This window comes from Bombus flavifrons, chromosome 16 (assembly GCF_040668555.2).
Source record: "Bombus flavifrons isolate JBK064 chromosome 16, iyBomFlav1_principal, whole genome shotgun sequence".
NCBI lineage: Eukaryota > Metazoa > Arthropoda > Insecta > Hymenoptera > Apidae > Bombus > Bombus flavifrons.
In genome coordinates, this window is record NC_138457.1 from 1,843,172 (window position 1) to 1,854,793 (window position 11,622).

Here is an 11,622-nt window from a genome sequence, read left to right on the forward strand (position 1 = left end):
AATAGTTGTGTTACGACTCAGTTATTTTATTTCATCAACCAACCCTTAAGTTTACGTGACACTGGCAGGGATCGCCAATTTTGTCACGTAGGAGATACAAGGAAAGAACGAAATTGACAGATCACCGGTGATCTCCGCGCGTCACAGTTCGAACGTTTCATAAATAAGGTGAAGAATTGGACTTCAGATATGGTAATAAAATTTATTGTACGAATCCAACAGAGTGACGGTTCAGAGTGTCACAATAAAAAAGATATCGAGCGCTAATTTGGAAAGGTTTTTATACTGAGTTTAGGTTTTTAGTCCCTCTGTAGGGGTTATCGCCGGATGTATATCAGAGGCGGCTAATCCGTTACTATCTGGTTATTGTTTCTATAGCTGTGGCATGCAGTATGTTTTGTCTACCCTATTGCTGCTTCTCAACATGTGACATCACTGAGCGTGTGACATTAGCGCATCCGATACCAGGCGGGCCCATCAGCCTCGCGGTAGACGCATCCGATTATGCGATAGGAGCTGTATTACAACAATGCGTGAACGACAAATGGCAGCCGCTAAGATTCGTTATAAAATCCTTGACCTCCGCGCAGAAAAAATATAGAACATATGATCGCGAACTTCTTGCGATGTACACCGCAGTTAAACGTTTTAGATAAGCCGTAGGAGGGAGAAATTTCGCGATATAAACCGATCACAAACCCCTCACGTACGCGTTCAACCAATATCTAGACGAATGTTCGCCGCGACAATTTCGCCCTCTTGACTACATCGGGCAGTTCACGACCGACATCCGATACATTAAAGGCTTAGACAATAATGTAGCCGATGCTTTATCTCGCATTGAAGCGATAGGGAAGTCTGTGGACCATAAAACTGTCGCCGCCGCGCAAGAAAACGACACCGAGCTACGCGACATCGTCAAGTCCGATACATCCGCATTACAATTAAAGAAGATACGTTTTTCTGATTACGACGTATCAGGCGACATTGTACGACCGTTTATACCGAAATCTTTGCGGCACAGCGTATATAATTCGCTCCAAGGACTTTCCCATCCTGGGATACGCGCTACGCAAAACCTGGCGACGACGCGTTTCGTCCAACCGTCAATAAACAAAAGATTGCCGAAATTGGTCACGACAATGTATTCTGTGTCAGCGATGTAGTCACCAGGCACGTATCCTCATCAACCGGAACATTCGGAGTGTTAACAGGTCGTTTCGAACACATACACATAGACACTATAGTGATGCAATATTCGCAAGGCAACCGATATTGTCTAACGTGTATCGACCGTTTCTCGCGTTGGCCCGAAGCAATACCCATACCCGATATGGAAGCGTCAACCGTTGCTTCAGCCCTCCTTTCCACATGGATATCTCGTTTCGGCGTACCCTTGAAAATAACATCCGACCAAGAACGGCAATTGGAATCAAAAATATTCGAGGAATTATGCCAGTTGCTCGGCATCACGCATTTATGCACGACAGCCTATCACCCCGCGTCCAACGGGGTGGTAGAGCGACTGCATCGACAATTAAAAGCAGTAATCAAATGTCACGATACGAGCAACTGGCTAGAGATTTTACTAATTGTTCTGTTGGGCACTCGAACCGCCATTAAGGAGGACCTGAACGCAGCGGCTGCTGAAATGATCTATGGCGCAGAAATACGATTGCCAGGGAGTTTTCATACCGACGGTTCGAAAAGCGATCTCCGAATACGCGAACCGGCTTAAAGAACATATTGAAGAAATTAAGCCGCGACCGATCAATCCACATGGTACGAAAAACGTGTTAATTTTCCGTGAACTCGCAGCGTCACCCTATGTATTCCTGCGTAACGACACGAACTACACAAACGACACAAACTACAACCACCTTAAGACGGGCCATACAAAGTGATACAACGCGGAGAAAAGAATTTCACCATAGAAATAAACAATAGAAACGTAACAGTCTCTATAGATCAACTAAACGCCGCGTTCCTGCTAATCGAAAACATCGAATAGCAAAGCGTCGATAACCGCGACTTAATAATAATACCGCTTAAAAATCAAATAGAGCGAAGCGGTAGACAGACGAACAGAAAAAATAAATATGTCACACGCACGGGCAGGAAAGTCCGCTTTCCTGATTGTTTCCAAGCAGGTTATAGATAAGTCTGGCTGGCGATGAAGAGCGGACGTGTGGCGGGTCGCTCCCGCTGGTCGAGTGTTTGGAGAATGTACCAGGATGTATGCTTGTGCGAATTTCAACAAAATTGCAATGGGTTACAGTGGATTATAAAGGGGAAAGGAAGTGCAATGAATTATTCCGATAAATTGTAAGGGGTGTGAAGCGGGATGAAGTGATAGGAGAAAGGGTATGAGTGGAATAGTATTAAGTGAATATCAGGATGTATGTTACAATGGAGTCGACGTGGATTATGATCGAGTGAGTGAGTTACAATATGTTTGGGTATAATTAAATGGTACTATCTTCGCTGAACAAAAATAAGTGGAATAATTGGAGGATCTAATGTTAAATGTGAGAGAAACAAGAAGTGTAACGCTCGATAATCGTAACGTGATGAGTCACAGGTGAACAATAACAAAGAACATAACGATAAGCAATAAATTATTGAATTAAAATATGAAGAGGAGTTGGTAAATTCGAATGTCTATAGAAAATGCAATTACGAATTTCAATTTAAATGATAAAACTTTCAAGTATAAGTCTTGAATTAAGTTTTTGAAATGAAATAAAATTAGAATTGAATTAGAAGAAGCCAGAGTTAAATAAAATATAATAAAGACTGGTAATATAATGGAGAAGTATTCTACGTAATATAATTGAAAAACTATATAAATATAAAGTTTTAAGAAGAAATTTATTTTCAATCTTAAGTAATTTAATTACAATAGCTTAGTGTAATATCAAAAAAAAGGGGGTATACGCTTGGTCTATCATATATTTAAGTTCGAGTTGTCTCGGGATAGTATAAGTTGTAAATTTAAGTGGGAGAAGACAGTAAGTCTTCAAGTAAGTAAGTCTGTAAGTAAGACAGTTGTGAGCCGAGTGTTAGAATAAGACGTACGAAGATATTGTAATCAGTTTTTGCATTGGGTATTGCTTGTTAAAATAAAACTAAACTTCACTTCAAATAGAACATCTTTTCTTGTCCTTACTCTAGACTATTTAGATACTACATTAGGATAAATATGTTTGAAACTATAATGACTCATCAGATAAAGTCAGTTTATGATGGAAAACAGTGGAAGAATTAAAGAAAAAGAGTAATAATAATATGAGAGTAGATTTTCAAACCCAAAAAGAAAAAGAAATTAGTAGGAAACAGTAGACAATTTAAAAAGTAATAAATTAATGTATATAACATATTAGGAAATGTTGAATATGCGTGAGTACGTTGTTGCAGATAATTGGAAAGGACGTTGGTTGTCAGCATTTATTGATGAGTTATTATAGCTCCATAACTACAAATTAATTGATTAATTACAAACTACTAAATTAATGGTTGGGGCAAGAATTGACACAATTCAAATTTTTTACGTTAAGCTAAGGTATATGGGACAGAATATAGAAAGTCAAAAAATGTAACTAAATAAAGTTTAGCTAAATAAAAAGTGAAAGATTAAAAACCCCTTTAATAACAATAACTAATCATACTAAGCCTGTTTATCGTGTTTTGTTTTAGTTTTAGTCGTTGCTTATTTTACTTTTATCTAAATAATGAGAATGGTTTTGTATTAATTGACAACACAACAGTATTTGTTATGTCGCGTAAGACATCTGCACTCCATCCCTTGCTGCGGGACAGCCAACGGTCTACGTACCGTCATTCGACCCTGAATAAATCTAAGGACCCATCATAAACCGTCAACATTTAATTGCATTATGCCAACATATGTTTTTCAGTCAATCTGTTTGCCCGGAAGGATTTTAATCCTAGAAATATTTTCGGTTCACGGCTGGTTATTAGAAAGGTCCTTGGGTTTATTAGGCGCACTCAAAAACACGGAGAAAGCGGGTACGCACCTATTGAGAAAAACCGAGTAGCAGTCTAATAAAACAGGCTGGTTTTTCCCATGAAAAGGTCACCCACGAACCACGTTGGTAGGGGACTCTTCATACCTTCAGGCATCAACGTGGGCCATAACCAATCCACACCGCGGATCGTTACCCTCACTTTTCCTAACGAAAAGTGCGAACAACGAATCCGCGTTCTTCATTCAAAGGGCACACTCACACCGAACTTTCTTCCTTATTAACATAAGAGCGACAAGTCACGTCTTACTCACGTCATTTATCTAAATTGGTTCTCGGGATTACCGAACAATCACTTCATATATTTAGCCTCCTCTAGTGCTACGTCCACTAACATAACAAATCCAACTGTAAGAGCCTTGCTCTATTGTGCATATATATCGTATCTTCGTACGCCAAATCGTCATCTACTATTTATATCATACGACACGGTGTACCTTTTGAGTGTTGAAAAAATAAACTTTACAACCCTGTTAATCGCAGCGTTATACTATCTTAACCACCCCTATTATCTTAAAGGAAATCAGGGGATCGATCTATTCGCGGCGTCGATTGTTATAATCGTAACGGGAATTTACGACTCCCATTGACGTGTTTCCTCGCGATTGCGTCTCCTCGCGATTGGTCGAAATTTACACATCGGATTCGTGGAGAGATGCCTTCGTTCAGAAAGTGAGAGAAATTGACGTTGCTGCTAATTGGTCAATCTCCACATCGGTGGTTAGAAGAAGATGCTAGCCGCCCACGAGGGAAAGTTGCTAGTGGGAGACGTCGTTCGTTGAAAAATAGGTCTCCTCTATCTTCCCGTAGTTGGAACAAAGACTGTTTGTTTGAAGGACTTTAGTTAACTAAATCTTAATATTTATAACGGCCTTCGGGCTAACTGATCACGTACTGTGGAGACGCGTCGGCATCTGGTAACCATCATACCCGAAGAATAGGATCTGCGTGTGGCGAGCCACGGGACAGAAACCGTTGGAATGTTTACTGTTTCGTGCCGTTACAAATATTTCTTTTAAAAGAGCTATAGAATTACTCCGTACCTTTGTTAGACAACGCGTTCATCCCGTGACCGCGGCTACGTTTGGCGACTGGTTGTCGCCTCGAGCCCAAGTTCATCATCATACATCTCGAGCAAATACAATAGGATCGAATGACGACAATTGTTTAATTATGCCTAGGATAGAATGTAGATATAAGTGTTAAGGGACTTTCCCAAAATTCCAAAGGGAAGGCTCCGATTGTCCTTTCATCTCCGACATATATATTCAAATTGGCAATATAAATAGGACAATTTCATTATAGTGCTGACAAAATTTCAAAATGTTTTATATACAACACACAATGTGAATATTAAAGTTTTCTGTGACAAATGTAAATACTTTAGTAAGCCATTGTGTATATCAATGTTAACAGTATGTTTTTGCATATGTATGTAGGATCGCCGGCTGCTTAGCGCTGTAGATGGCACTGCTGGGTATGGCCGCTTCTCTTCTAATTTCTGTATTGTGGAAGAAAAATCGGACTCCGGTCGCCGGGATTCGAACCCGGTCCCGAACGTTCGCAACCTAAGGCGCTAACCACTGCGCTACCGTCGTCCGACACTAGTTTTAGTGTCGAGTGGTGGTATTTGTATCGAGTGCCACCACAGGCTCTCTTCCCACGATACTACATGTAGAAATAAAATAGAAGTAAACTTTCAAAATATTCTTAGATATTGTGTAACTAAGTTTTTGCTGACATCCTGTAAAGAAATATGTGTCAAAATATTTTATTATCTTTGTTACACTGCTTCTCGTAGGATTTCTCTAGATAAGGTCCTTCAAACCGAACAAATATCTTTAAGGTTTTAGCATTCCGTAATTTATTATCTACTCCGAAAAGGTACGGGAAATCTGGTTTTTCTCACGTATGATGCTTCCTGCTAGCAACTTTCTCTCGTGGGCGGTTAGCATTCTTCCTCTTCCAGCAATCTGGTAGATTAACCAATTAACAGCGACGTCCACTTCCCTCACTTTCCTAACGAAAACTTTCCTTAACGAATCCGCTTATCTCGTACCCTTAGTCACACCTTCGTAGCGTCATCGTCACAGAAAGACAGTTCCTCCACGTTCCTTGAGGAGTCATCGATCTTAATTTATATCGCGCTCTCTGCTCAAACACTATCTTAACTTATCGTCTATCAGTTGCAACCGAGAACTGCGAATCGTCAAGTGTAATCGCGAGTTCTACGCAAAGTGTCGAAAGTCAGAATTGTTAATAAATATACTGTTTAAATATCTCCGAGTGTTTCTTTGGCACCTATCACGTCCTACACGCTTCAAATTCAAACGACACGATCCGTTAATTTCGCCATTTCCTGTGTCTTCTACGTGACACTATCTTCCATTATTGTGTGAGAGAGAAATCGGATAATACTAATAAATTAAAAAGAAAGAAACAAACTCAAGAGAACATGGTACTCGCCAAAAGAATAAAAATTGAAAAGTTACAGGAAGTACCAAAAATGAAAAACAAAGGGAAACGAAACAGGGAAGGGAAACAGAGAAAAACAAGAGAAAGATTTAGAAAATAAATATTCAAAGAGAATGTGTGTTGAACGAACAGGAGAAGAAAAGATTAAACTAGAAGATACCAAACCTTCGAAAAAAGATTTGAGATATGCACTTAACAATGATAATAATAATGAGGATAACGAGCAGAAGCCAAGGATATCTGCCTGTGGATTTTTCTGGGATAGCAATCCTAATTTAACTCTCCTTCAGGATAAAGAGTCACCTAGCGATAGTGAAGATGAAGTAAAGGAAAAAACAAAACTGAGAAATAAAAAATTAAGTACCGCTGAACGTCGAGAATCAGAAAGACAGGAGAAACGTGAAATTCGCCAAAGAGAAGAAGCGCTCGCCAATAACGAGTTACCAAATTCAGTAGATCAGTTCGACAATTCAGTAGATTAGTTTCAGCTAGTCCAGACAGATCAATAGTATGGTTACAGTATATGGCATATCATTTACAAACAACAGAAATCGAGAAAGCAAGAGCAGTTGCAAGAAGAGCGGTGAAAATGATTAATTTCAGGGAACAGAAGGAAAAATTAAACGTTTGGAATGCTTGGTTGAATTTAGAGTTTAAATTCGGAATTTCTGAAGCACTGAATGATGTTCTTCAAGAGGCAGTGAGTTCTAACGATTCACTGAAAATATACAGTCACATGTTGAGTGTTCATGTCGAGGCTGGCAGGCAGATGAAACTAGAGGATACAATTAATACCATGATTGGAAAGTTCAAACATATTCCCGAGATGTGGTTTAATTGTGGAGAAGGGTTGTTAAAAATGGGATTGAGGGACAAATCGAGGCATATTATGCAGAATGCATAGCAATCTTTGCCAGCATCAGAACGTAAAAGTACTTTCTCCAGGACATTCCTACAATTTCATTTATGAAGTAAGCACTCTATGAAATTAAAAATATCAGCTGCTTTTAGTTATTATTAGCGCACAACTTGTCTTGTAGATAGTATTTCTTTTTGAAAGCAAATCTTACCATACAAATAGGCGTAATATTTTATTCTGAGGAACTTAGTGAGATATATCGTTTTATTTTGGAATGAACAGTATAAGACAGATTTATCTTCAAAATTCATGAACAGTCTCTGACTTTTTGCTTCACAAGCTGCAGGCAACTGATCCTAAACCAGCTGCAGGAACCGGCTAAACAGGGACAATAAGCAATGAGGCAACCCACGTGTGACTACATCACGAATCACGAATATTATATCCAGAGATGAATAGACCATAGACCTATGGTACTATCCATATTTCTATGCCCATAGTCTATGACTACATTTGACCAATGTCAAAAGCGTCCCGAGGACCCAACGGTCGAAGAAGCACGCGGTGACCGCGCGGTTTTTGATTTAGCTTCTCAGTTTTGGCTACTAACTATTAAAAATTTGTAGTTCGTCCAAAAATTCAAATTGTGTCTCTCTTCAAATTATTAGGAGGTAAATTCTCCATGAAATTAAAAAGACAAAATATAGTTGAAAAAATATTTTTACCTTGCTATACCAATATCGATAGATTTAACTAGGGAATCAATATAACAAGACCATATATCCATCCGTTTCGGATAAGAATTTAGAATTTGCTCAAACAGAGTTTGTGCTCTCTCTTTATCCCCAAATTTGTTCGCCACAATCGCAAACCTTGCCATTACATTTACATCTGTAAAATTTATATTATATTAGTATTTTATTCTTTATGACATTTTATTTCTGTTGTGTACATACCTTCAGATGCTGGCAAAGATTGCAATGCTTTCTGCATAATATGCCTCGATTTGTCCCTCAATCCCATTTTTAACAACCTTTCTCCACAATTAAACCACATCTCGGGAATATGTTTAAACTTTCCAATCATGATATTAATTGTATCCTCTAGTTCCATCTGCCTGACAGCCTCGACATGAACACTCAACATGTGACTGTATATTTTCAGTGAATCGTTAGACCTCACTGCCTCATGAAGAACATCATTCAATGCTTCAGAAATTCCAAATTTAAACTCTAAATTCAACCAAGCATTCCAAACGTTTAATTTTTCCTTCTGTTCCCCGAAATTAATCATTTTCACCGCTCTTCTTGCAACTGTTCTTGCTTTCTCGATTTCTGTTGTTTGTAAATGATATGCCATATACTGTAACCATACTATTGAACTGTCTGGACTAGCTGAAACTAATCTGTCGAACTGATCTACTGAATTTGGCAACTCGCTATTGGCGAGCGTTTCTTCTCTTTGGCGAATTTTACGTTTCTCCTGTCTTTCTGATTCTCGACGTTCAGCGGCACTTAATTTTTTATTTCTCAGTTTTGGTTTTTCCTTTACTTCATCTTCACTATCGCTAGGTGATTCTTTATCCTGAAGAGGAGTTAAATTGGGGTTGCCATCCCAGAAAAATCCACACGCAGATATCATTGGCTTCTGCTCGTTATCCTTCTAGCGGCACATGAGTCAGAACACAATTCAAATCATGTTGTTGTTTTGCCTCAGAGTATCAACACCGTTAAGTTACAAGTAATGTCATCGGGTTCTACGACAAGAAAAGACGAGGGATTCCACCGCCCGGTCTGAGCATAAACATGACAGATGAAACCGTCGGGGTGGGATCGCGGATGAAATACCTGGGTCTCGTCATCGACAGCCAGTGGACATTCCAGCCGCACTTCGACTCCCTGATTCCGAAGGTGTCGGCGGCTGCCAATGTCTTGTGCGGCCTGCTGCCAAACATCGGCGGGGCGGGAGTTGCGGTGCGCCGACTACACGAGGGCGTCGTTCTGATCCGAGTGATGTACGGTGCCCCGACATGGGCGAACGATCTGATGGCGAGTCACCACAGCATCCTGCTCCTCAGGAGGCTGCACAGAGTAACCGCCATCAGAATCGTTAGATAATACCGAACGGTGTCCCACGCATCGGCGACCGCTCTAGCCGCATCCCCCCGTGGGAGCTTCGGACACTGGCGCTCAAAAGGAGATACGCCCGCTGGAGAGCATGGGACCCTGAACAAGACTTGATCGAGCAGGCGGCCCCAAACGACCTAGGAACCGCCGAGGAGGACACGTGGGACCAGTGGCGAACACAGCTGATCAACGAGGAAGGCGAACATCGAGGCGCGAAGGCTGTCCTCCGAAACTGGGAGACAAGAATACAGACAAGAAGAAAGGAGACGACGGACATTTGTCACCACTGCGGAGAGGGCGCGGACACAGCGCAGCACACGCTGGAGCTCTGTCCGGCGTGAGAGCTGCCCCACTACACCCTGTGGCACGTCATAGGAGAAAGACTGACCCCGTCAGCGACCCGCAGGGAGGACTTGCTTATGTAAGTCTATGGGGGCTGGCAAACCCACGTTTCCGCAGCCAGGGAGGACCGTCGGGACAAGCGTCTGGCCTACGTGAGTCCTCTATGTATACCGCAGGGAAGTTCGCCGGGAGTGTAAGGCGTTTAAGTAAGGTTACACTCTCTCTACGTGGCCTTGGGTAGTAGCGCACCCACGATCCTGATGCCAAGGATGGGACCGTCGGGATAAGTTCCCGGGTACTTTTTACCTTGAGGCACCCGCTTACGTGAGTCCCATCTGGAACTGCCGAGCACGGTTAGCAGGTCGCCGGCAGGCAGGGACATGGCTGTACATCCACACGATCCTCCCACCAATGCTTAGGATGGTACCACGGGGGTCGAGTGTAAGCCCGGAGGGAGTAGCGACCCCTCTGCTCGGCCAATTATGGGTTTGGACTCATGGTGGCAGCGGTTGATGGTCAAGATGCTGGCAAGAGGGTCGATTTAAGGGGTATTGGCTCGCCCCGAATGGCCTTCGGCGGGTAGGCGACTAGCGTCCTACCTGCTCCGGTACCGTCCTGGAGAGACAGAAGGGTTTAGCATGTGCCCCATTCGACCTGAGACGAGCGACAGCCCCTGCAGGCTTAGCTAATCGAGGTAGCAAGACACTGGGTGCCTTGCGCGCTGGTTGGGCGTAACCCCAACCCTATGGCCCTAGGGGTGCCCGGGTACTGTGTGGCGATAAATAGACGCCGAGGGGAGCATCCGTTACCAAAGACTGAGAACACTCTGACCCCGTCAGCGATTGTAGAAGCGATGTTGAGAGGGCCACAGGAATACGAGGCCGTCCGCCTCTTCTGCGAGCGAGTTATGCTCGCGAAGGAGCGATCAGAAAGGGAGAGAAAGAAAAACTCTCACTCTTGTAGGATAAGACGATGGAGAAGGATGGCAGTCAGGCGGCCTAGAGCCGCTTCATCGCCGTCTCAACGGACCACGACTAGAAGGGGCGATAGCGCTAGGGGCGATGGCCCCCCTAACGCCAAATTCAACAGTCAGGCAGTTATTAGGACTGGCTCGAACAAGAGGACGCGGGAAGGGGGTGCAACAGAAGTTAATTCATAAGAGGATCCTGGAGCACTCCTGTCATACTCGTAGAATGGTCGTCGTGGAGTTTTAGTCGGTAGGAATCCGATATTACTCAGCTGTTACCCGGTTATCCGCAACAGCGGAGTGTCCATGATGATTTCTCCACGTACAAAAAAAAAAGGTTACAAGTATTGTAAGGATCAATAAACTCCGGGCCAAACCACGTCGCCGCTACGTGCAACCGTCAAACGTAGACGAATTCGAATTTCCTGGTTTTCCCCCGACGTGGTCTTCCCCGACCTGGTTCTCCTCTCACGAGAGAGTTCATCGAACAGTGTCGAAGAGCATCAACGTGTAAACAAGTATCGAAGTGATCTACAGAGTTTCTCTGAGTATTTATCGGGTATTTATTTCGCATTTTATATTTGTACCTACGGCTCACAATTCGCCTGTAATTTATTTATTTATTTATTTGAAAATATATTTAAGGGATTGCGACAGCAATAATTCGCTTTCGTTATTTCGCTCAACCAAATAATGACTAATCCACCACATTGGTGACCCCGACGTGATTTGCTGATAGCGAAATTAGTATTGTTAGTCTGAACATGTCAACAATGACGAAACAAAACACTACGGTTACGACTTCGC

At 42.3% G+C, this 11,622-nt stretch overlaps 1 protein-coding gene and 1 pseudogene across 1 annotated transcript; one reads left to right on the plus strand and one right to left on the minus strand.

Moving 5' to 3' along the window:
- The first annotated feature begins 6,634 nt into the window (after positions 1 to 6,634).
- LOC138188335 (protein RRP5 homolog) lies at positions 6,635 to 7,762 on the plus strand (annotated as a pseudogene).
- A 339-nt stretch (positions 7,763 to 8,101) lies between these two features.
- On the minus strand, positions 8,102 to 9,130 carry LOC138188336 (protein RRP5 homolog). Its single transcript, XM_069130015.1, has 3 exons — positions 9,119 to 9,130; positions 8,337 to 9,042; positions 8,102 to 8,271 (listed from the first exon to the last, which is right to left on the minus strand). The coding sequence occupies exons 1-3, from the start codon at positions 9,128 to 9,130 to the stop codon at positions 8,102 to 8,104; spliced, it is 888 nt and encodes a 295-aa protein (XP_068986116.1).
- Positions 9,131 to 11,622: the final 2,492 nt, after the last annotated feature.